The 25,194-nt window shown below is 41.9% G+C and overlaps 1 protein-coding gene across 4 annotated transcripts in view; it reads left to right on the top strand.

The window, feature by feature from the left end:
- mtmr3 (myotubularin related protein 3) overlaps window positions 1–25,194 on the top strand; it is a 63,983-nt gene that overhangs the window by 26,698 nt on the left and 12,091 nt on the right. For all 4 annotated transcript variants that reach the window (XR_004560921.1, XR_004560922.1, XM_034171266.1 and 1 more), the window contains exons 5-16: window positions 1,710–1,826; window positions 7,244–7,326; window positions 7,415–7,581; window positions 11,328–11,424; window positions 12,734–12,847; window positions 19,142–19,332; window positions 19,633–19,764; window positions 19,892–20,003; window positions 21,672–21,867; window positions 23,190–23,375; window positions 23,952–24,122; window positions 24,388–24,533. Coding sequence is in view for 2 of the 4 variants with exons in the window: in XM_034171266.1 (XP_034027157.1) it covers window positions 1,710–1,826; window positions 7,244–7,326; window positions 7,415–7,581; window positions 11,328–11,424; window positions 12,734–12,847; window positions 19,142–19,332; window positions 19,633–19,764; window positions 19,892–20,003; window positions 21,672–21,867; window positions 23,190–23,375; window positions 23,952–24,122; window positions 24,388–24,533 (1,712 nt within the window). In the remaining 2 variants the exon portion in view is untranslated. The remainder of the gene's footprint in view (window positions 1–1,709; window positions 1,827–7,243; window positions 7,327–7,414; window positions 7,582–11,327; window positions 11,425–12,733; window positions 12,848–19,141; window positions 19,333–19,632; window positions 19,765–19,891; window positions 20,004–21,671; window positions 21,868–23,189; window positions 23,376–23,951; window positions 24,123–24,387; window positions 24,534–25,194) is intronic.

Here is a 25,194-nt window from a genome sequence, read left to right as displayed (position 1 = left end):
AGGCACTGCGCTGCGGTGGTTTGATTCATATTTATCTAATAGATTACAATTTGTTCATGTAAATTGCTTAAATTTTCATTATTACGCAGATGATACCCAGCTTTATCTATCCATGAAGCCAGAGGACACACACCAATTAGCTAAACTGCAGGATTGTCTTACAGACATAAAGACATGGATGACCTCTAATTTCCTGCTTTTAAACTCAGATAAAACTGAAGTTATTGTACTTGGCCCCACAAATCTTAGAAACATGGTGTCTAACCAGATCCTTACTCTGGATGGCATTACCCTGACCTCTAGTAATACTGTGAGAAATCTTGGAGTCATTTTTGATCAGGATATGTCATTCAATGCGCATATTAAACAAATATGTAGGACTGCTTTTTTGCATTTACGCAATATCTCTAAAATTAGAAAGGTCTTGTCTCAGAGTGATGCTGAAAAACTAATTCATGCATTTATTTCCTCTAGGCTGGACTATTGTAATTCATTATTATCAGGTTGTCCTAAACGTTCCCTGAAAAGCCTTCAATTAATTCAAAATGCTGCAGCTAGAGTACTAACAGGGACTAGTAGGGCCAGAGCAGAGACCCCGTCCATATGCTGTGGACGGGGTCTCTGCTCCCCTCCACAGCATGTCTTTTTCCTGGTTCTCTCCCTCAGCCCCAACCAGTCCCAGCAGAAGACTGCCCCTCCCTGAGCCTGGTTCTGCTGGAGGTTTCTTCCTGTTAAAAGGGAGTTTTTCCTTCCCACTGTTGCCAAGTGCTTGCTCACAGGGGGTCGTTTTGACCTTTGGGGTTTTTACGTAATTATTGTATGGCCTTGCCTTACAATATAAAGCGCCTTGGGGCAACTGTTTGTTGTGATTTGGCGCTATATAAATAAAATTGAATTGAATTGAACTAGAAGGAGATAGCATATCTGACCCATATTGGCCTCTCTTCATTGGCTTCCTGTTAATTCTAGAATAGAATTTAAAATTCTTCTTCTTACTTATAAGGTTTTGAATAATCAGGTCCCATCTTATCTTAGGGACCTCATAGTACCATATCACCTCAATAGAGCGCTTCGCTCTCAGACTGCAGGCTTACTTGTAGTTCCTAGGGTTTTTAAGAGTAGAATGGGAGGCAGAGCCTTCAGCTTTCAGGCTCCTCTCCTGTGGAACCAGCTCCCAATTCAGATCAGGGAGACAGACACCCTCTCTACTTTTAAGATTAGGCTTAAAACTTTCCTTTTTGCTAAAGCTTATAGTTAGGGCTGGATCAGGTGACCCTGAACCATCCCTTAGTTATGCTGCTATAGACTTAGACTGCTGGGGGGGTTCCCATGATGCACTGAGTGTTTCTTTCTCTTTTTGCTCTGTATGCACCACTCTGCATTTAATTATTAGTGATTGATCTCTGCTCCCCTCCACAGCATGTCTTTTTCCTGGTTCTCTCCCTCAGCCCCAACCAGTCCCAGCAGAAGACTGCCCCTCCCTGAGCCTGGTTCTGCTTGAAGTTTCTTCCTGTTAAAAGGGAGTTTTTCCTTCCCACTGTCGCCAAGTGCTTGCTCACAGGGGGTCGTTTTGACCTTTGGGGTTTTTACGTAATTATTGTATGGCCTTGCCTTACAATATAAAGCGCCTTGGGGCAACTGTTTGTTGTGATTTGGCGCTATATAAATAAAATTGATTGATTGATTGATTGACCTCTGTCTGTTACTAGGTGCCCTTCCCTGAGCTGCATGGGGAGTTCACGGAGTATGTCGGGAGAGCAGAAGATGCCATCATTGCGATATCCAGCTACCGCCTCCACATCAAATTCAAAGAGTCTGTTGTCAATGTGAGTACCTGCGATGAGTAAAACGCAGTGAGCTCTGAGGTTGTTGACGTGAACAGAGTGTTTTAACGACAACAGAATAAACAACACGGTCTCTGCCCACTGCTGCGAGCGTGATTTTTATCATTGTGTTGGCGTTGGCCGAGCTGGTCATCGCTGGCAGCTGTGTCCCGTGACTCTTCAGCACTCGTTTTGTACAGTCACTCGCCTTTCTCTTGCCACATGGCGTTACCATGGTTGCAGGGGCTGCATAACTGCCTCTCTGTGCACTGTGCTCAGAGTGTCTGACTTTGTTGCCCAAGTGTGAGGTTGTGTTTATTATAAAACAAAAAAGCTGTTACAGGTAGACAGCTGTAGTGGGATGATAATAGAGAGCCTTATTGTGAACGTATGACATGTTAGTGAACTGATGGGAATAACCCAACATTAAAGGTAAAGCTTAAACATTATTAACATTTTAGGCTTCAGAAAAGCTGAGGCCTACACCAGCTGAGATGCAGCAAGTGAATGAATACATTGATAATTGAGCCCATCCCCACTAGTTTAAGACGATAACTCAAAAGGCCATAAATCTTCAACTTCTAACTCACCAAGTTCAAAGTGAGCATAAACAGATTCAACGTTCGCTTTGAATATGAAAGTGTTACATATCCCCAAGTTGCACCCTGCCAGGCAGCACCCTGACATCGGTGTGCGAGGGTGTTTGTGTGAATGGGTGAATGCGAGGCATCATTGTAAAGCGCTTTGAGCATCTGATTCAGATGGAAAGCGCTATATAAATGCAGTCTATTTACCATATTAATCCATAATAGTTTGATGCCAAGCCTAGTGTTTGGACTTGGCTAATCAGTACCAGTGTCATAGACTGAACGGTCTGCCACTAAAAATTGGTCCCCTGACTCCACTGCACATGCGTCATTTCTGAGCTCAGCCACTCGTCTGAAGCAGTGTCTGTTCACCCAAAGTGATCAAATGGATTAATGGGATTATTAACCATCAGATGACAAGGTAAAACCTCTTAAATCATTCTAAAGTTAGTTTTAAGTGTAAACGAGGCCGTTTTAAACAGAAACAACACGATATTCGATGACGCTTGTATGGCCAGCATCTGCTAGCAGTTTGTGTCGCTGCGGTGCTCTGATCACTTCCTCTGTCTTTTATGATGAAATGGTGCTGAATTTATGTGGAAATGATTGTTGTACAAAAGCTTCAGATATCTGTCGCTGAGATAGATGATGACTGGAGTGCAGTTTGAAGCAGAAACGAGGTGTTAATCGGTGAACTGCGGGTAATGAAGCATGCGCAGTGAAGGCAGGGTGGACCGATTTTTGGGGGGGGACTGTTCTGTCGGCAACACCAGGTTCTGTGGGTGGAGCAGGAAGATTTGTAGAACAGGCAGTCTCCTGAAAAGCAGATTTTTAGCATCTTTTTAACATCTTTACTTACATTTCTGCTAACATAGCTCAGATTGCATTGGAAATTTTGTAAAAGCTGAAGTGAAGTTGTGCACCATGTTGGAAGCAGCACGTGTCAATGACTGACTGTTCTTGTTCTCTCTGTTTTTTTTTTGTTGTTGTTGTTGTTTTTGTTTTGTTTTTGTTTTTTTCTGGGATAGCAGAGTTGTTGTTGTGAGGTGACCGTAAGTACCCAGCAGTGCTGCACGGCGTGGCGTGGTTAACATGGCGGTAAAATGTGTGTGAGGAATTTGGTATATGTGTGTTTATTATCAGACTAATCTGTTGAGGAGTTTGGTCTGTACCATGATTCTCTGCAGGTGCTGGATTAATGTAGATTTAATGCCAGATAACATGGTTTCAGTCTGATACAGAACCTGATGGTTTGGGATGCAGAAGAACACCAGGTGAAATATCCTCTGTAATAATTAGTTGATTAAGTTAGAATTTGAGTTCTATATACAAAAAAGTTGATTTTGATTATTGTGCTTCTCAGATATGATGTTTTGATTTATTTCTTTTTTTAAACTTAACATCAGTAATAGACTGGTTTAAACTGACTTTTCAAGCCAGTGTTTAAATATAAATAGTGTAAACTAGATAATGGCTTCATTTGAGCTGGTTTTAAAGCCTTCTGTTGGTAACACGTCAGAGTAACCTTCAGCGTCACAAGGGATGACCAGGAGACAAAATAAATTACAGAGAAAACTTTATTTGCATATTCATGCCCACGATGGGGCTACTTGCCGTAGACTCTGTATTACATAAAATAAAGTACACGTTCCCGGACCAATGACAAACTGGGAAATTCTACACACACTTGCCCTTGAAAGGACGTCACTGGAAGACCTGTTAAGAAATGATACCATCATATCATAGTGAGAGGGGGGAAAAGTCTTTCCAAACCGATATCAGGACATTTGTGTGTGTAATTTATGAAATGCTTAAAAACCCCAGTCGTCACCGTTTTGTCGGCTTGCCGATAACACACTGCTAGGGTTGGTGTGAAAGGAAAAAGGTGACTACCAGCAGTATCTAGTCTGGTGGTATCCATGTTGTTGTCTGCTGTTAAAATCTGATCCTCATCATCATCGGGGGTTTTCTAAACTGTGAAATGGGGGTGCCACGCCTACTTGTTTTGGCTGCACGCATCCTTGCCAAAATGCCGTTATTTATTTATTTATTTTTAAGCATTATTCCTAGCATACAGCCTGCCCCTCGGCGATTGATTCTTCCGTAAATACGATATATTGATGCCAGGGAATAGCAAGCCCGTTCGTAATAAACATTTTTTTGTTTTGTTTTGTTTTTCCTCAAAATACTAAAAATGTGGCAAAATGATAGCAAGAATGCATAAACATGTCCTGTTTGATGGCACTTCCAGGCTCTCTTGTCTGGTCCGTAGCCAGGGATGGGGTGTCTGTTTGGGGTTCTAGCTTTAAAATCAGGTCACTTAGTGTTCAGGAAGCCATAAATATTAAAATGATTATGGCTTTTGGGGTTCGCATGTATTTGATGGCTGTTTGAAGTTCATTCGATCAACAGATAAACTCTTGTCAAAGCAAGTTTTTTCCAGCAATGTCTTCTGGCCAAAGTAGTCTTTCCTCAGTAGACGTGATGCTTTGATCAGCTCCAGACTTGATTAATGTAATGCACGTCATGCCGATGTTAACCAGTCTTCTCTTGCACACCTCCAACTTGTGCAAAATGCTGCTGCTTGTCTTTAAATAAACACTTACAGAAGTGAGCATATTATGCCTGTACTTTACTCACTCCACTGGCTTCCATTTGTTTTAGAATACACCAGCACAGTCTCGTTTGAACCCTGCATGATATTGTGGGATTTGACCACTTATGGGACAGCCTCTCCCATTGTGCAATATATACACAGCATAACTTCACACGGGAAGATGGTGTACTGTTTTGTTTTCGGCTGCAATCACCGAAGCAGTCGTGAAAAGTACAGGTTTTTTCGGTTCCCAGTGGAGAAGGGAAAACGAGGCAGATGGGAGACTCTGGTTAGCCTACACAGCTAACCAGAGTAGCTGCGTTCTCTTGCCTGCATAATCGCTTCAACACATTTGAGCTCCGGGTCATAAACAAACCACAACACATGTCCATGTTCCACCGCATCGTTACTTTTTGTTTGCATGTAATTTGCCCAAAAACTCAGTGAAAGTACCATATTTCTGTGCCCGGAAGTAGGGAAATGACGTCATATGCATCATAGTTTATCCCTTTAGCTCCTACCCTCAAACAAAACTGCACTGCCAAATTGACTTTAAGATTTTAATGTTTGTTTATAAAGCTGTTAATGGCCTTGCACAATCGCACTTGTCTGAAATTTTAACTGCACACTTACAGTAGGACATTACAGGCATGTGGGCAACTTTACTTAGATGTTCTGAGGTCAAAATATAAACTCTGGGGTGATCGTGTTTTTGGGGTAGCTGAACCCAGACTGTGGAACAAGTTTCCTCCCGATTTACGCACTATTTCTGACCCAGCACTTTTAAAATCAAAGCTCAAGACTTATTTAAAATGGCTTTTTAACACCTGGTGGTGTTGTGACATGTTTTGTTTGTATGTGCCTTTTTAATTCTGTTTTATGTTGGTTTTAGTTTTAATTGTTCTTCCTTGATTTTACTGTAAAACACTTTGGACATCATCTGACTGCTGTAAAGTGCTATAGAAATAAATGTTGATTGATTGATTGATAGTAATCTCAAACAAACATGTAGATTGCGATATCATTTTGGGATAAAGTCAAAGAAAAGGTGAAAATGTGCAATAAAAACCCACAAATACCAGATATATTAAGCAGTACAACTAAATGGAGCCTATCCCAGCAGTCATAGGGCGTGAGGTGGGGTTGGAACAGAAATCTACAACTTGAATCTTTTTTTTTTTTATACCATTGAAAGCTTGAAGTTGGTGTTTTACACGGGAATATTCATGAAGGAATTCCCCTTTTATAGTCCGTTTAAATCAGATGATAGCAGTTTCAGAATCAGGTTTTAACGGCCCTAACGTGATGGTGTACTGGTCGAAACCAGTTTCTCAGTAGGGTAAACTAGTGTGCCTTAATTGAGAGAGTGGTGTCAACTTGGAACATGGCACCATTTTGGTTCCAACTGCACTGAACTATTGAATGAAGCTTTAATGTTTTCAACATTTTTTTTATTTTTTTTTTTTTATCATTTATTCACATGCAGTATACTGGCCCCCAGTGTCAGTGTTGTCATATCAACATGGCAGCCCTGACCAAAATGGGAGAAACCAAACATTTTTGACTGAACACATGAAGTTTTTTGAAGCTGTTTCCTTTAGGGCTGAACAATTTCTGAGGATTTTATAGAGTCCAAAAGATTAATCGATAATTAATGTTGTTAGCTTCAACCCAAAGCTGTAGGTTGACCCACTGAGTAGCGGTCAGTTGTGCACAGCTCTGCACTGTGTGTACCAGCAGCTTCACCTGTACTGTTCCAGCACTGCTGACGAGCCTTCTTACTAAATTAGAAGGAATTGGAACGTAATCTGGAACAGCAGTTTTCAGACTGAGCTGTTGCATCATAGTAATCATGTGACACGTGTTTGGCTGTAAAAGATAAGGCTGTAATTTTGGGCCAGTGGAGTAATGCATGTACAAGATATAATTATTAAAGACAGACACATGCAAATTAATGTACTAAAAAAACAACCTGTCAAGCATTACAGCATATGATTTTTGGCATGAAGGTGCTTTTTGGCGGTGGCCTTACTAATTTGCTCAGAGCATAAATAGTTTATCAGGTCGAGTCGTCCGCAACTTACACTGACTGCATGTATCTCGTGCATTTCTGGAATAGTCTCTTTCGTGTATCTTGGTAAAGGCCAGTGCTGCTCTCATTTTTATCTTCCTAATTTAACTTTTCTGTTAAAGATTAACGGCCCAGAATTGACGTTCCCTCTGTATTTCCTGCTCAGGTCCCTCTTCAGCTCATCGAGAGTGTGGAGTGCCGTGACATGTTCCAGCTCCATGTCACCTGTAAGGACTGTAAAGTTGTCAGGTAGGACCACTGACATGCCAACAAGGCCAAGCTGCACCAGCTGGAACTGCTCATTTGCTAAATCTGTTATTCTGTGTTTAATTTCCAGATGTCAGTTCTCAGCCTTTGAGCAGTGTCAGGAGTGGCTGAAGCGCTTGAATGCAGTCGTGCGCGCACCCTCACGCCTGGAGGACCTCTTCTCCTTTGCTTTCCATGCCTGGTGCATGGAGGTGTACGCCGGGGAGAAGGAGCAACACGGCGAGCTCTGTAGACCAGGTAGTCTGACTTCTCCTGGGTGTCTCACATAACCTCAGCAGAAGCTCTCCACGCTTAAGGCCTTTAGTAGGGCTTGTTTTCACCAATTTTATAACATCTGGATAACAACTGCATGGATTAAGGTCAAGTAAAAGAGCAGAGCATCATGTCACATTCTGAGTAAACTAAGGCCTTGTCCACATGGATACTAGTGCCAAGATGGCACCATTGTGTGACTGCTCGTCTGTTGCTCTCCAGTCTGTTTGTTAACTTATTGTTTTTAACTTATGCTGTTTTTGAATTGGAGTCACTGCAAGTGTATGATCGCCAAATGCTGTTGACTCTCCAGTCCCTGGTCCAGGGAGCGGTGCATTTATCAGCAGGTGGACAGAAGTTTCTGCCCCCAATTTTTATTGGAGGTTCTGTTTTTTTTTTTTTGTTTTTTTTTTGTGCCGGGCTCCTGCATTGCCTTTCGGCCGAAAGTGCAGTCGTCACCGTGGGAGACGAAGTGGCCAGCTGGTGAAGCTGAAGTTCCATTTGGCTTGCTGTTTGGCACGTGGATGAGCTGTGTGCAGTATTCTGGCGGGATCTGTGCTGCCCTGGTGCCTTGTGGATCCAGTTAAAGCCTCTGTGGTGTCGGTGGTCAGCTCCAAGGACTCTCGGCCCGGCCGTCTGTCTCCACCGGATTGATTTGCGCCAGCAGCACTCTCGAAACCTGAGCTTGCTTCGCCGGGTTCCAAACAGTCAGACTGTCATCCCCACCGAGATCCTTATTCTGGGTCTCATGAACGTCAGATCATTGTCCTCAAAATCTCTGTTGATTAATGATCTAATTATGGATCATCATTTGGATATGATTGAATTATGTGAAACCTGGCTCAAACCCACAGCTATCTTTCCTTAGAATGAGGCCTGTCACCGGCGTACACATTTAATCACGTGTCTCATGATGCGAAGTAAGGAGGGGGTGTTCAAAGGATTCAAAGGAATTTTATTGTCATATGCACAGAAGAACATGTTCCCTGCACAATGAAATACGTCTACTGCATTTAACCCATCCTAATTGCCAGTAGGAGCAGAAGTCGCCATTAGGCGCCCGGGGAGTTGCTTTTATTTATACATTTTTATTTATACAGTTGCTTTTATTTATAAATATAGGTTTACTTTATTAGCTGTTGGGGTCATAAATATATTTTGTTTGAGCATCTGATCTTCCGCTCTGCCTATGATGCTACGTATTGTCAGGGTCAGAAGTATGGAAATTAGTCATGTTACTTTGTCACTGTACATAGGCCTCCTGGCCCATATTCTGAATTTTTAGATGAATTTGGTGCGTTCATCTCTAGTTTGTCAGTTAGTGCGGATAATATTTGGATTATTGGTGACTTTAACATTCATATAAATAAGCCTTCTGATCCCCTCTGCAAATCATGGAACTTGTGGATGCGTTAGGATTCCAGCAGTGCATTCAGGACTCCACACACATTAGTGGAAATACCCTGGATTTGGTTCTCGTGTGTGGCCTTGTTGTCACGAATATATTTAATATATTTTGCCTTTTCCCTCTTGCCTCTGTGGTCTCTGATCACTCACTTGTTAGGTTTACATTTACGTTGCCATGTTTAGTGGAGCAATAACCTCGTCCATTACTGTGTCGACACATTAAACCCTCAACTATGACTGAACTCGAAGCTAGACTACCTGAAATTTTAACTTCAAGTTTGGAGAATGCTCAGTCAGTAGACAGCCTTGCGGATAGCTTAAATTCAGCACTCAAAACTACGCTTGATGAGATTACGCCTCCTCTATTAAGGCCATGCCTTCCCAAGGCACAGTTGCGTTGGTTCAGTGGTTACTTGTGTGACCTCAGGCAGAAGGCTAGAGGTTTGGAACGGAAATGGCATAGTTCCAAATTAGAGGTTCCATCTTGCGTGACGGGATGCTGTTTTAGATTATAGGCATGCACTCTTGGCTGCAAAGTGGGCCTGTTATTCTGATTTGATCCATCAAAAACAAGTATAACTCAAAGTTTTTGTTTGACACTGTAGCATTTCTCATTCATGGACAGCCACCTGTTTGTTGTTCTCCCTTTTCAGCACATGACTTCTTGGATTTTTTCGAGAAGAAAATAGAAGATATTAGGTTGAGCATATCTCAGCACGTCTTGGCCCAGCCACTGCACTCTGCTATGGAAGTGGGTGCTACCATTGAGGTGCTACCTAGATTTACAGAATTTAATAGCATTTCATTAGGCGCGCTGACAAAACTTGTGACGTCTACAAAAAGCACAACCTGTTTATTTGATCCTATACCAACAAAACTGTTTAAGGACTTATGGCCCCATGCATCGACATTAAGCTTTTTAGTGTACTTGTCCATAGGACAAGTAACCCTGGCAGTTTACTTGTCCTGTAGGAAAAGCTGGTTGTCCGGACAACCCGTGAGTGAGATTCAAATTAAATATTTATCACATATACTTTGCTCTGACTTGTCACTTAATAAAAACCTGTCATACTTCTTTTGTTTGTAAGTACTTTAACTTTAATATTCCAACATAAGAATTGCAGCTGAAATAGAAAAAACATTACATTACAACATTTTCTGGGACTGAGATTCATATGAAATATCTATCACATCTACTTTCCTTTTAGTTTTTAGGCTTTAGTGTTCTGCAGTTTTATTTCAGAAGATGTGGCAACAGAAACAGTTCATCTGTGGTAATACAGGGAGACACGTATTGCCTTAATCCAAATTTAAAAATAAAAAAAAACTTAACTAAAAGACAAAACATAAATAATGCATGGCCTGTGGTTTTATAGTTTTTCAAAATGTGGTGGTGATGGACACGTAATGATCCTGACATTTACTTTGTCTTCTATTTCTGTAACTGCAGACTCTATGAAACCAACATATTTCATGTTTTGTGAGGTCAGCTTTATTTTTATTTATTGTTTTGTTAATATATATCCATTCCTACATTTCAGGCTTGCAGCATTTTCCAAGACTAAAAAGTTGGGACAGGGCAGTTTATTGTTAATGGAAGAATTAGTTAATAATATTTACAGCCAGTTTTCTTGGGAAATGTCAGAGAATGAATACATGAACATTTCCAACTCACTGAATATTTCTTAGACTTTATTTACATCAATCATTCAGAAATACAAACAGTGTGGTACTTTATGGTAAATCTGTGTCAGGTGGGCAGTTGTCAAAAACTAAATGTCCATGCTGGAAGAAGACAAGTGAGAAAAGCCACCAAGACACAACTTTGGAAGAGTGTTTGGCTTCTGTGGGATGAGTGGAGAAACTGGGAATATTAAATTAAGTTTGGGGCTGCAACTCATGATCTTTTTGACTCTATAAAATCCTCAAATTGTGTATTTATGGGTGTTCTGCACCCTCTGCTGGCATGGAGGGGCATAGAATTGCTGTGTTCTTAAGACCGACGCTTCAAGGTGAGGTGATGGTCTAGTGGTTAAGCGTTGGGCTTGACACCAGAGGATCCTCTGTTCAAATCCCAGCCTGATCTGCAAATCAGTAAGGGCCCTTGGGCAGTTGCTCCCGGTGTGTAGTGAGTACCTTGTATGGCAGCACCCTCACATCGGGGTGAATGTGAGGCATTATTGTAAAGTACTTTGGGCGTCTGATGCAAAAAGCGCTATATAAATGCAGTCCATTTATTTACCCTTCAAGGAATTGTCCATTAGCCAGCACTTGTTGATATTTGTGTTGCATGCTCTGAAATGTGTCATGTCTCTGTTCTGTAGGTGAACATGTGACCTCGTGGTTCAAGAACGAGGTGGAGAGGATGGGCTTTGACACTCAAAACGCCTGGAGGATATCTGACATTAACAGCAAGTTCAGGTAATGGCAGCCCTCATTCTGGCTGTGTTGGTTTCAGTGGATCGTTTGCTTTCTTTGGCGTACTTCACGAGCCGGTCAGGGTTTGTCACACACTTTGGGGGGGGGGGGGGGGGGGGTCATGTTATTGTGCTCAGCTTGTGCTGTGTTCTGGGAAGATAAAGACCCATCCCAGGATTAGATGACTGTACCTGGAGGCTTTGGTCTCTCTCACAACAAAAGTCATAAAAAGAACAACATACAGTGAACCTGTGTGGCCGAAAGGGTAAAGGCAGAAGCAATGCTTATGAATACCCTCCCCTTATACCATAAAAAAAATAAAGAATGTATACATACATAACTGTATGTACTCATAACAACAATACAAAAGAAATGTGCACAAACATTACAACTCAGTCAGTGCACTTGAATTTCAAAACACAACTAAACGAGCCACAGTACATAAACCCAAGCACAAAACAACAATGGTAAACCTAATTCTTCAAACTATAACAGGTAAGTATATTATTTTTTCAAGGCCTTTTAAAGCCGACTAAGGTACCAAGGTAATGTAATTTATCAGGATAATTATTACAAATAATAATGTCCCTCTCAAATTGTAGCTGGAGTCCCTCATTTTAAACAGGTCCTGGACATGTTGAGGTAAAAGTTTATTTTTGACTTTATACATAATTTATATTGTGATACAATCCCAGAATTTTAAAATTTGCAAACCAGCAAATAAAGGATTTGTTGGCTCACGATATGGCTTATTACTGATAAATTCTTATAGCTTTCTTTTGCAACAGAAGTATTAGTTCTATGTGTATTTCCCCAAACCACAACACACTATGTCATATATGGAACGAGTAATGTATGATATAAAATGCCCAAAGAATGTTGGAAGAGGAAGTCTTGTGCTTTGTGCAGAATTGCAATGACTTTAACCATTTTAGATTTTTAACATAATTAATATGCATTTTCCAGCTTAATTTATCATCAGTATAAACACCATATATATATATATATATATATATATATATATATATATCTTCTCTCAGCTTCATTTGTTTTAAATTTTAGAAACTTCTTGACTGCTTGTACAATTTTTTTTTTTCTTTTTACATGCATTCTGAAGTCCCTTAGTGATCCAACGTTTATCAATATGTTGCTTATTTCCAACTTTTGACACAAAAGGGCAATGTTTATCATATAACTTGGAAATAATACAAATTAATGATTCATAAGATTGATCTACATCCTCAGTATAAATGTTACTCCAGTTTTGATGTAATAAATCCACTCTAAATGTTGTTCTTTCTGGTTCTGCAAGACTTTGCCCCAGCTATCCCCAGCAGCTCCTTGTGCCGGCCTGGATCACTGACAAGGAGCTGGAGAATGTGGCAGCTTTCCGCTCCTGGAAGAGGTTTCCTGCTGTGGTTTATAGGTTGGTCTGTTGATCTCTCGCTCAGGTCTACAAGTCAGAATGTTAAGTTGTTTACTGCCACACAGTAATAAAAAGCATCCTTACATGTGATTTTGCTTGAGGAAAATAAGGCAGTATTCAGCTGATGTCTTTTTTTTTTTATACATATGACTTATATAGTCAGTCTTGAATGGTTTAATTTATCAAGGAAAACGTGCTCTTAACTAGAGCAGCACTGATTAGAGTGGATATCTCAGCTGGAGTAATCGCGATCTTTGGGGATTCCTGCTCTGCTTATTTTCTGTTAGTTTGTTTTTTGTTTGTTTTTGTTGTTTTTTTTACTTTATCCCTACTTTACCTACGTCTCATCGGCATCACAAAACCTTCAGGGCTTTTTATCATGTGTGGTCTGATCTTATTTAAGTGTTATCTATGTGATTATTCATTTATTAGTTTATTTTCATAATCTCTATAGCTTTTCACTACTTTTTTGCAATGAAATTTGTTGATATGGTATGAAACCCCAGCTTACTACTAGGTGCGCCAGTCTGACATTTTGGATCTGTATTGGTCCGGTTAGTGGCCAAATTACTGGATTTTGTTAGCGCGCGCGCACACACACACACACACACACACACACACACACATATATATATATATATATATATATATATATATATTCAATAAAGTAACGGTCCTTTTTATTTTTTTCAAAAACTATATGGATTTCATTCATATGTTTTTACGTCAGACACCCTTGAACCCTCGTGCGCATGCATGAGTTTTTCCACGCCTGTCGGTGACGTCATTCGCCTGTGAGCACTCCTTGTGGGAGGAGTCGTCCAGCCCCTCGTCGGAATTCCTTTGTCTGAGAAGTTGCTGAGAGACTGGCGCGTTGTTTGATCAAAATTTTTTCTAAACCTGTGAGACACATCGAAGTGGACACGGTTTGAAAAATTAAGCTGGTTTTCAGTGAAAATTTTAACGGCTGATGAGAGATTTTGAGGTGATTCTGTCGCTTTAAGGACTTCCCACAGTGCGAGACGTCGCTCAGCGCTCTCAGCCGCCGTCGTCAGCCTGTTCAAGCTGAAAACCTCCACATTTCAGGCTCTATTGATCCAGGACGTCGTGAGAGAACAGAGAAGTTTTAGAAGAAGTCGGTTTCAGCATTTTATCCGGATATTCCACTGTTAAAGGAGATTTTTTTTAATGAAAGACGTGCGGACGGGTCCGCGTGTCGGGACGCAGCCGCCGCGACGCTCCGCCACAGGAAAAACACCTCTGTTGAAAGCCTTAAGGACAAGTTGGAACATGTCCTGCCTGTTAAACAATTTCTCATATACTCACTCCACTGAAAGCCATCAAAAGCCGCCTGGATTTTACAAATGGTTATCAACACGGAGGTGTTTTTCCTGTGCCGCCGCGCGGACCCGTCCGCACGTCTTTCATTAAAAAAATCTCCTTTAACAGTGGAATATCCGGATAAAATGCTGAAACCGACTTCTTCTGAAACTTCTCTGTTCTCTCACGACGTCCTGGATCAATAGAGCCTGAAATGTGGAGGTTTTCAGCTTGAACAGGCTGACGACGGCGGCTGAGAGCGCTGCGCGACGTCTCGCACTGTGGGAAGTCCTTAAAGCGACAGAATTACCTCAAAATCTCTCATCAGCCGTTAAAATTTTCACTGAAAACCAGCTTAATTTTTCGAACCGTGTCCACTTCGATGTGTCTCACAGGTTTAGAAAAAGTTTGATCAAACAACGTGCCAGTCTCTCAGCAACTTCTCAGACAAAGGAATTCCGACGAGGGGCTGGACGACTCCTCCCACAAGGAGTGCTCACAGGCGGATGACGTCACCGACAGGCGTGGAAAAACTCACGCATGTGCACGAGGGTTCAAGCATGTCTGACGTAAAAACATATGAATGAAATCCATATAGTTTTTGAAAAAAATAAAAAGGACCCTTACTTTATTGACAGCCCTCGTATATATATATATACACGAGGTCTATTAGAAAAGTATCCGACCTTATTATTTTTTTTCAAAAACCATATGGATTTGAATCACGTGTGATTACATCAGATATGCTTGAACCCTCATGGGCATTTGAGAGTTTTTTCACGCCTGTCGGTTACGTCATTCGCCTGTGAGCACTCCTTGTGGGAGGAGTCGTCCAGCCCCTCGTCGGAATTCCTTTGTCTGAGAAGTTGCTGAGAGACTGGCGCGTTGTTTGATCAAAATTTTTTCTAAACCTGTGAGACACATCGAAGTGGACACGGTTTGAAAAATTAAGCTGGTTTTCAGTGAAAATTTTAACGGCTGATGAGAGATTTTGAGGTGATTCTGTCGCTTTAAGGACTTCCCACAGTGCGAGACGTCGCTCAGCGCTCTCAGCCGCCGTCGTCAGCCTGTTCAAGCTGAAAACCTCCACATTTCAGGCTCTATTGATCCAGGACGTCGTGAGAGAACAGAGAAGTTTTAGAAGAAGTCGGTTTCAGCATTTTATCCGGATATTCCACTGTTAAAGGAGATTTTTTTTAATGAAAGACGTGCGGACGGGTCCGCGTGTCGGGACGCAGCCGCCGCGACGCTCCGCCACAGGAAAAAACACCTCTGTTGAAAGCCTTAAGGACAAGTTGGAACATGTCCTGCCTGTTAAACAATTTCTCATATACTCACTCCACTGAAAGCCATCAAAAGCCGCCTGGATTTTACAAATGGTTATCAACACGGAGGTGTTTTTCCTGTGCCGCCGCACCGCGTCGGCTGCGTCCCGACGCGCGGACCCGTCCGCACGTCTTTCATTAAAAAAATCTCCTTTAACAGTGGAATATCCGGATAAAATGCTGAAACCGACTTCTTCTGAAACTTCTCTGTTCTCTCACGACGTCCTGGATCAATAGAGCCTGAAATGTGGAGGTTTTCAGCTTGAACAGGCTGACGACGGCGGCTGAGAGCGCTGCGCGACGTCTCGCACTGTGGGAAGTCCTTAAAGCGACAGAATTACCTCAAAATCTCTCATCAGCCGTTAAAATTTTCACTGAAAACCAGCTTAATTTTTCGAACCGTGTCCACTTCGATGTGTCTCACAGGTTTAGAAAAAGTTTGATCAAACAACGTGCCAGTCTCTCAGCAACTTCTCAGACAAAGGAATTCCGACGAGGGGCTGGACGACTCCTCCCACAAGGAGTGCTCACAGGCGGATGACGTCACCGACAGGCGTGGAAAAACTCACGCATGTGCACGAGGGTTCAAGCATGTCTGACGTAAAAACATATGAATGAAATCCATATAGTTTTTGAAAAAAATTAAAAGGACCCTTACTTTATTGACAGCCCTCGTATATATATATATATACACGAGGTCTATTAGAAAAGTATCCGACCTTATTATTTTTTTCAAAAACCATATGGATTTGAATCACGTGTGATTACATCAGATATGCTTGAACCCTCATGGGCATTTGAGAGTTTTTTCACGCCTGTCGGTTACGTCATTCGCCTGTGGGCAGTCTTTGAGTGAGGAGTCGCCCACCCTCTCGTCGTTTTTTCATTGTTTAGGAATGGCTCAGAGACTGCTGCTTTGTTTGATCAAAATGTTTTCAAAACTGTAAGGCACAACTGAGTGGACACCATTCGATAAATTCAGCTGGTTTTTGGTAAAAATTTTAACGGCTGATGAGAGATTTTGGTCTGGTAGTGTCGCTTTAAGGACGGCCCACGGCGCCTAATGGCGATCTGCACTCCGAGGCGGCAGCGTCTCGCCATTTCAAGTTGAAAACTTCCACATTTCAGGCTCTGTTCACCCAGTAAGTCGTCAGAGAACAGAGAACTTTCAGAAGAAGTCGGCATGAGGAGTTTATTCGGACATTCCATTGTTAACGCACATTTTGTAATGAAAGTACGTGCGGGCAGAGTCGCATGTCGGGCCGGACCAGACCGCGGGGGGTCACGACAGGAAAAACACCTCCGTTGGAAAACTTAACGGGCAAGTTGGAATATGCCCAAGCTGTTAAACAATTTCTCACTCACTTGTTGAAAGCCATCAAAAGCCGCCTGAGTTTTACAAATGGTTTTCAACACGGAGGTGTTTTTCCTGTCGCGGCGCACACAGATTTGCCAAGTCGTCACGGAAACGACTCGGCGAATTTGCGCGCACGTCTTTCATTACAAAATGTCCTTAAACAGTGGAATGTCCGCATAAAGTCCTCACGCCGGCCTCTTCTGAATCTTCTCTGTTCTCTCACGACGTCCTGGGTGAATTAAGCCTTAAATTAGGATGTTTTCAGCTCGAAACAGGCCGACGACGGCGCCTGGAAGCGCTGCACGACGTCCCGCTGCATGGGAAGTCTTTACACCGACAGAAACACCCCATAATCTCTCATCAGCCGTTAAACTTTTCACCAAAAACCAGCTTAATTTCTCGAATAGTGTCCACTCGGATATTCCTCACAGGTCCAGAAAAAATTTTGATAAAGCAACGCGCGCCGTCTCGAGCAGTGTGTGAAACAAAGGAATTCAGCCGAGAGGGCGGGACCACATCTCACTCAAGGCCTGTCCACAGGGAAATGACGTCACCGACACACGTGTGAAAAAACTCACGCATGCGCACGAGGGTTCAAGCATGATTGGTGTAATCGCACGTCATTCAAATCCATATAGTTAAAAAATAATAATAAAAGTGTCGGTTTCTTATCTAATAGACCTCGTATATCCCGAACAACAAAAGAAATGGAAGTTTTTCTGCAAACAGTAGGTGGGAGGGGAATTGTCATTTCAAGTCTACCACTGATATGCAAATTATAAATAGTGAGATGCATTTGCACACAAACAGGACCACTGATGCCAGTGAACACCTGGACAGAGTTACAGAGGTGTGGCATGTTTTGAGCAATGACTTGCTGTTGTTAACAATTAGAAGTTGCAATTTTGATGGGTATGAGGGGCCTGTAAAAGCAAATGATAAAATTTGAAATTTGTTGCATTTTGGCCATGCCACACCTCATTGAAACTCTTGGTGAACGTGCCATTTGCATGGTGGATGCTGCTTTGACAGCGCAGAACATAGCCAGATGTTCACATGGTCATGAGTCAACCGGTTAAGGAGGAGGTTCTGTGTCATAGGGAGGACGTGTGACAGACCCATAGAACACTTATGGGATATTGTGGATCATATCCTAATACTGAACACTGATGTTCAACTCCCGAATGCCTTGAGGGAGGAGTGGCAGACCATTCCCTAACAGGAAATTCACCATTTAGTGGGTTCTAGGTTTGGGTATTGGTAACCGGTTCTTTTCGGATATCGTTAAGAAATGATCCGATCCACCAACATCAATAGCCTTTTTGCGTAACGATTCCCTTATCGGTCCTTCAGAGCGGCTGTTGTTTTTGGGGGTGTTTGTCGGGAAAAATGATCATTTCTCTACGTTAATTATAGAACCCCTCAGGGTCTGTAATCAACCGTTTCTGCAGCATGGCTCTTCTTTGAAGCAATGAAGCAGTGATCCGACCCGTTGCTTTGCTGGTTTTTTGTTTTATTTTGCATTATCTTAAATTTTTTCCCCGCTAAAACCCTAAAGAGCATATGTCTGAGTAATATTTACCTTTTTTCATGTTAAACCGACCTGTTATGGTCTTCTGAAACAGTTGATAGATGTATTTTATAACTTAAAAACGGGACCGATGCTAACGCGTTAGCATGTCTATGGCATTTTCAATATTAAAGTTAGAATTAAAGTTTTCGCATCTCAGCACGTTTGTGTGCATTTGTTTTCTGTGTAATAATTAATGGCTCATTGTTTGTTGTCGTAAAAGAGTCAGATGTATTGCAAATTGTAAAAAAAATTTTTTTTTTTTTATTTATATGTTACTAATAATAATAGCTGAAACAACAACAATAATAGTAATAGTAAAATAGTAAGAACCTGATAACGCCAGCAAAATCTGATGAAAAAGCGTGTTTGATTTTTATTAAAGTGTCAGTGCTGCCCAGGCCACTAATTTACTGACATATTCTGCGTCACTGCTGCACGGAATTGTGGTCTTTATATTTACAGTAACAAGCAGGCTGTTAATTCAGGAAAGCAATAAATCTTTATTGTAAAAGTATACCAATTTAAAATGAGGAAATATGAATGGCTGTATTGGTTGTCACAGAGCCTGAAATCAACATGGAACTAAGTTTGCTTTAGTGGCTGTAAAATGATCAAAGCAAACTTGTGACGTTTATTAAACAGATAGCAAACATGGGGTCTTACTGATGAAGCGAATCTCATCTTTGTGTGAATGTGTTCTGACTGACTTCCTCAAATAGGCACCTGAGCACAGGAGCGGTGATCGCCCGCTGCGGCCAGCCGGAGGTCAGCTGGTGGGGCTGGAGGAACGCCGACGACGAGCACCTGGTCCAGTCTATTGCCAAGGCCTGTGCTGTGGATAGCAGCTCACGCAAACATGTTCCCAATGGCACCTACACCAATGGCACAGACCTGCCTGATTCTGATTTCGGTAAGTGGTCGTTATGGAGCTCTGTGCCACACCCACTCCCGCTGAACACATGCCGACCTCCACGTGCAGGCAGGATTTTCAACTGCCACCTGAATTTGCAGCAGACCTCCCTGTACTTGTTTGAGACTCTAGGCCCAGACAGACTAAGATCACTACCTTTCTGCATCTGTCAGCTTATAATGGTCCTGCTTGGACTTATAAAACTCACATTTTATTGGCTGAATAACAGTATTTATTTTTAATTTTTAATCTGAAGCTTCATACACGTGCATTGATCTCGGTGGGTTTTCTTTGTGTCAGAGTCCTCCATGACCAACAGTTCAGAGGTAGAGACACTCGCCATCCAGCCCCACAAGTTACTGATCCTTGATGCCCGCTCCTATGCTGCCGCTGTGGCAAACAGGGCCAAGGGGGGAGGCTGTGAATGTCCAGGTGGGTCCTTTGAGCGCTATCAGTGGTCATCAGGAGAAATTATTCAGTGATGTCTTTGTTGAAACTGAAACACCCACAAGTTTGTTTTCCAGTTTTAAAATATAAATTATTGTTGTTTTTACTCCAGAATACTATCCAAACTGTGAGGTTGTATTCATGGGCATGGCCAACATCCACTCCATCCGTAAGAGTTTTCAATCTCTGCGTTTCCTCTGTACTCAGATGCCTGATCCAGCCAAGTAAGTCTCTCGCTCTCTCTCTCTCTCTCGCGCTCTCTCACACGCTGTAGTAACAAGTCCTCACAGCTGTGTTTAGACGTTGGCAAATACATCTGTGCCTGACTTAGTAGATCTGAGCCGAATCTCTTTCTGTGTGCATTCTCATATGCCACTGTGTTTGAGTGAATTCAGAAAAACATTGAATCAAATCAAAAGAAACTAGAATGGGTCTCCATAGAACAAATACCTGTGCCAAGGCCCCAAACACCATATCTTGTAATGTTAAAATGTCAAATTTTAGATATTTTTTACTTCTTGGATCCACCCCTTTGCCTAATTTAATGATAATTATTCAGGTTTCGGGATCAGTAAAAAAAAAAAAAACTCAATTTTGAGCTTCATAGCAAAGGCAAGGTTTTGTTTTTGTTTTTTTTTAATAAATTTGCAAAAATCTCCAACTTTTTTCCACCTTGTTATTATGGGGTATTGTGAGTAGAATACCGAGGAAAAATAATTAGTTTAATCCATTTTGGAATAAGAAAAGTGAAGCACTGTGAATACTTTGCGGATGCACTGTATAATTGGGGAAAAACCCTGTTGTGTCTGATTTGCGGACGTTCGTGCTAGTTATATGGTCACAAATTAACCTTCACCGAACGTCCGCAAATCATCAGGCACAAGGGGGTTATTCCCATTATAATCCAATTCCGTCTTTTGCGCGGTTTATTTTTCTGTAGGTAATTCGGTCGGCGAGGCTTACCGTGAGGCAGCATCGCGCCAACAGCAGTCAGAGCGTGGAGTAATCCACCAAATGTGAAAATCATCAAATCCATCCAATGTGAAACGGTAATTCTGTGTCAGAAGCCACATCAATACTTTCGTATGGTAGATTAAATTCACCCATTTCAGCGGCTGTGGCGGCGATACACAACTTTCTCTCGCTCTCAGCTAACAGTGCCATTATGACATCTGCGTAGCAGTGCACACAGCTGGTGTTCTGTCGAATTGTGTCTCGTTGCATAAATCGGCACTTCCGCGTCCCAACAGTATTTTGCGAGTGCACAGTTGCACACAGGGCTGGCCTGTCGACAGGAATGACATCTCGTCAGAACACCGGTCAGGGCGCAGAGTAATACATCCAAATGTGAAACAGATTAATGTTTTGCCACCGTTACTGTGATATTATACACTCTGAAATCTTACACGATTAACCAATCAGATTTACGGAAAAAATGTTAAGTGGATTAGAATATATTGTACACCTCCATAGACGCATATTTCAATTGTTGATGCACACGTTCTTGTCTCACTCTGTGAATATCAATCGTTTACCTCTCACTCACTCTCTCTTCATCGAAGCAGCAGGTTGTCTGTGTTATTTTTATAAATGGAACTGATCCATGCATCATGTGGGACTATTATACTATCGGATTTCTTTGTAAAGCTTATATTGCTTTATCTTCGTGGTTTTGGAACCATGCCCGTTTCAAACTGTGCTTTACAGTTAAGCCTGGAATCAGCCCATAAATAATGTGCATGATATATGGCTTTATTCAAGGGATTATTTATTTGAAATCTATTCTCTGCATATTTTTAGGACAAAACCCTTCAGGTTACACTGGTTTGTACTGTTTTTGTCACTTGTAGTGATATAATTGCATTTATAATGGTGGATGCATTTGTCTCCAGCTGGCTTTCTGCACTGGAGAGCACCAAGTGGCTGCAGCACCTGTCCCTGCTGCTGAAAGCAGCGCTGCTGGTGGTCAATGCTGTGGACCGGGACCACAGGCCCGTCCTGGTGCACTGCTCAGACGGCTGGGACCGTACACCCCAGATTGTTGCACTGTCAAAGCTGCTGCTGGACCCGTATTACCGCACCATAGAGGTACAGCCGAAGACGTCTTTTGAGGTGTTTTCACACAACCGTGCACTAGCACATTAAATCCTCCCCTTCCAGAAAGTCCAAGTCATTCGGATAGCATGCCTACTCTGGGCTGCGGCCGGGTACGATTCACTGGACTATGTCTCACCTAACTTGCAGAGGTGGGCGGGAGCGCGTTCCAGTTGGACTTGGCCCACATGTAGTGGGATCACACACAACCCAGGAGCACAAACATCACATCACTGATCAGTTAATCAATATACAAATAATGAATGTTCATAAGTTCAACGGTACGAATATTTCATGAGGTGAAAGATATAATGTTCCATTTAACGAGGTGAAGGCGAGTTGAGTGGTACGTTCCAGCTTTCACCAAATTAAATATTCATTCCATTGAAAGAGTGAAAAAACATTCATTATTTGTTTTATATAACGGCTAAAATAGATCCTTGTCATTTGATATGTTATTAATTTATAAACAGCAGAAAAGGTGCTTACATTTTAGTGTTCCACTGGTGCTTAACAGTCCAACGCAAACTTTAAATTGGAGTCCAAAATTGTGACAATGTAGTTCCTCAATCTGGTGAAAAATCACTTCAGAAATTTGTCCAGCTTTTCATCCTAACAGCTCTTCATGCCTCCAGATGACTTGCAGTGTAGTGAATGTTTTTTTGTTTTGTTTTTGTTTGTTTGTTAGAAGAATTAGCAGTGTCAGTTAGCTCCTTCAAATCGTCATCTCCCAGCAAAACAAACTCCGCTATGTTTAGCTAAACACTGCCCCCGGTAGTGTTGGTCAGGGAGTGCAATAGCACATTTCATATAGTACCAAAATTGTACGCTAAAAAAGAACTATTGCACGGTCAGTGAAACACAATGTCAAATTGTATGAATAATTCATGTCACGTGACTTACAAGCCACCAATCAAATGGCAAGGATCCACTCAGCTGTTATATAATTACTACTAATAATATTGTTACCACTTGAAAGTAGTCATTAATTCATTCAACATTTGGCAAAAAAAAAAAAACACACATCTGGTTTCTCACCTCATTGAAGAATGTGAATCTTTGTCAGTGAGTAAAGATGCACAAATATTTCCTGATCATCTGCTGCCCCCATAAAAGTCTTGTGTGTGCAGTATGAGTGATTAATAAGTTCCTTGTTGCATAATTTATTCAGAAGTGACAGGTTTTCTATGGGGAGATGGGATGAAGTAAAGGTTGTGTTGCAGTTACATGTACATTTTGGAAAAATTTTGATTTATGGAGTTTCCTGAAATGTCTCTGTGTACTTTTTTTTTTTTTTAATATAATAATTTCAACAGGGCTTCCAGGTTTTGGTGGAAACTGAGTGGCTAGACTTCGGCCACAAATTTGCTGATCGTTGTGGCCACGGGGAAAACTCTGAGGACCTGAACGAACGCTGCCCCGTCTTCCTGCAGTGGCTCGACTGCGTTCACCAGCTGCAGAGGCAGTTCCCGTGCTCCTTCGAGTTTAATGAAGCCTTCCTGGTGCGTGCAACAGTGGCCAGTGACCCATTACACTTCTAAACAAGTAGAACTTAATTCACAAAAAAAAAAAAAAAAAGTGATTTGGAGAGTTGGATTTGTCACTGGTCAGATATCACACCTTTCTTTATTTGGTGCACTGTTTTTCTCTGTTCTTTCGTTCACTGGTGGAGGCGTGCTCTGCATGTACTGTTCCAATTTTGCCTGCAGATATCCAGAGTTATTAAGTGATAAGAGAAACAAATTCATTATAGCTCTCGTTTTGGTATTGGTGAATAAAGTATAGCTTCTTTCATTTCTCTCTGCTAATTGTAAACTTTGATCCTGGTGCTGTTAGTAGGTTTTTGAAGAGTTTTCTTCTCTCAGTGCTACCAGATGGAGCTGTGCCCCCTGCTGGCTGTCATGAGTATAAAACGATCTGGGGACCTTATGGCCCCTTGAAGTGTATTTGCTTGTTTCAGCTCATGTCCCACTGGTTGTTAAACTTGTTGAAGGATAAATATCTCTGTGTTCCCATATGACAACGGAATACAAACCTCCACACACCAGTGTGTGTGTGTTTGTTGTGTGTGTGCACAGGTGAAACTGGTGCAGCACACCTACTCCTGTCTGTTCGGAACCTTCCTGTGCAACAGCGGTAAAGAGAGGGAGGACCGCCACGTTCAGGAGAGGACGTGCTCCGTCTGGTCCCTGCTGAGGCCAGCAAACCGCACCTTGAGAAACATGCTGTACTCCTCGCACTCCGAGACCGTACGTCTACTCCTTGGTTTCTGAACACTTTAAACAATGAGGCTGATTTAAAAGCTGTATGAGTAAAAGTAGGTGCTGGTAACTTTTTCAAGCACTGCATTCATGTGTGGTTGTCGTATCTAATTTTTAATTATCTGTAGTGTAGCTTTTATTTTTCACAGCTTGTCAGACAAAACTATCCTCCTAGTTTCAGCAGCAGCCTGCAGGTTATTTAATTATTATTATTGTTTTATTGTCAATGGTAACGTTTCACCTTTTGTTGCAGGTTCTCCACCCCGTGTGTCACGTTCGCAATCTGATGGTTTGGACAGCAGTCTACCTGCCCAGCTCCTCCCCCACCACGCCTCCAGATGACTCCTGTGCCCCGTACCCTTTACCCGGGGCCAACCCCGAGGATGCACCCCTGGGCAGGTGAGCCTGGCACGCTGGCACCGACCTCCCCTTCCTCCTCCATGTAAGATCAACCCACAGCCGGTGGAGTCCTACTTTTGCACACCTCTCCTGACAGACAACAGCATGGAAAATGAGAGATGACGTTATTTTGTCAACAGTGGTCCACAGTACTAGACTGTTTATACATCTCTTTAACTGCGCAGGTGACTTTCACTTTGATGTAGGAATTGCTTCGATAAGCCCTGCATCTGAATACTCAGTGTGTACTAATGTCTGTTAGCAGCCTACTGCCCAGTGTTACTGTACTACATACTAGAAGTAAGCGGGCAAGTAATGTGGACACAATTCAGACGTACTGCGCCACCACAGTCTTACCTGTCTTTTTATACAATGGCGTGACCTCTTGGACACCGCTTCCATTTTCCAGAGTTGCGCCTTTTACTATATTATCAGCTCTTTAATTTAGTTTTTTGTGCATTATAGTAGTATACTTTTTATAATTCACATTTATTCTTTTATTGTTAGACTTTATTTTGGTTAGTGATTCCTTGGAAAAACTTACATAAATGGTTATTATAATTACTGTTATAAATAACAAACTTGTGACTTTTCTATATAGAAGTCGCAGGTGCCTCCCAACCTAGTGAAAAGTATGCATAACTTGTACTCTGGCAGATGC

This window comes from Thalassophryne amazonica, chromosome 5 (assembly GCF_902500255.1).
Source record: "Thalassophryne amazonica chromosome 5, fThaAma1.1, whole genome shotgun sequence".
Taxonomy (NCBI): Eukaryota; Metazoa; Chordata; class Actinopteri; order Batrachoidiformes; family Batrachoididae; genus Thalassophryne; species Thalassophryne amazonica.
This window is presented reverse-complemented; position numbering and strand designations above follow the sequence as displayed.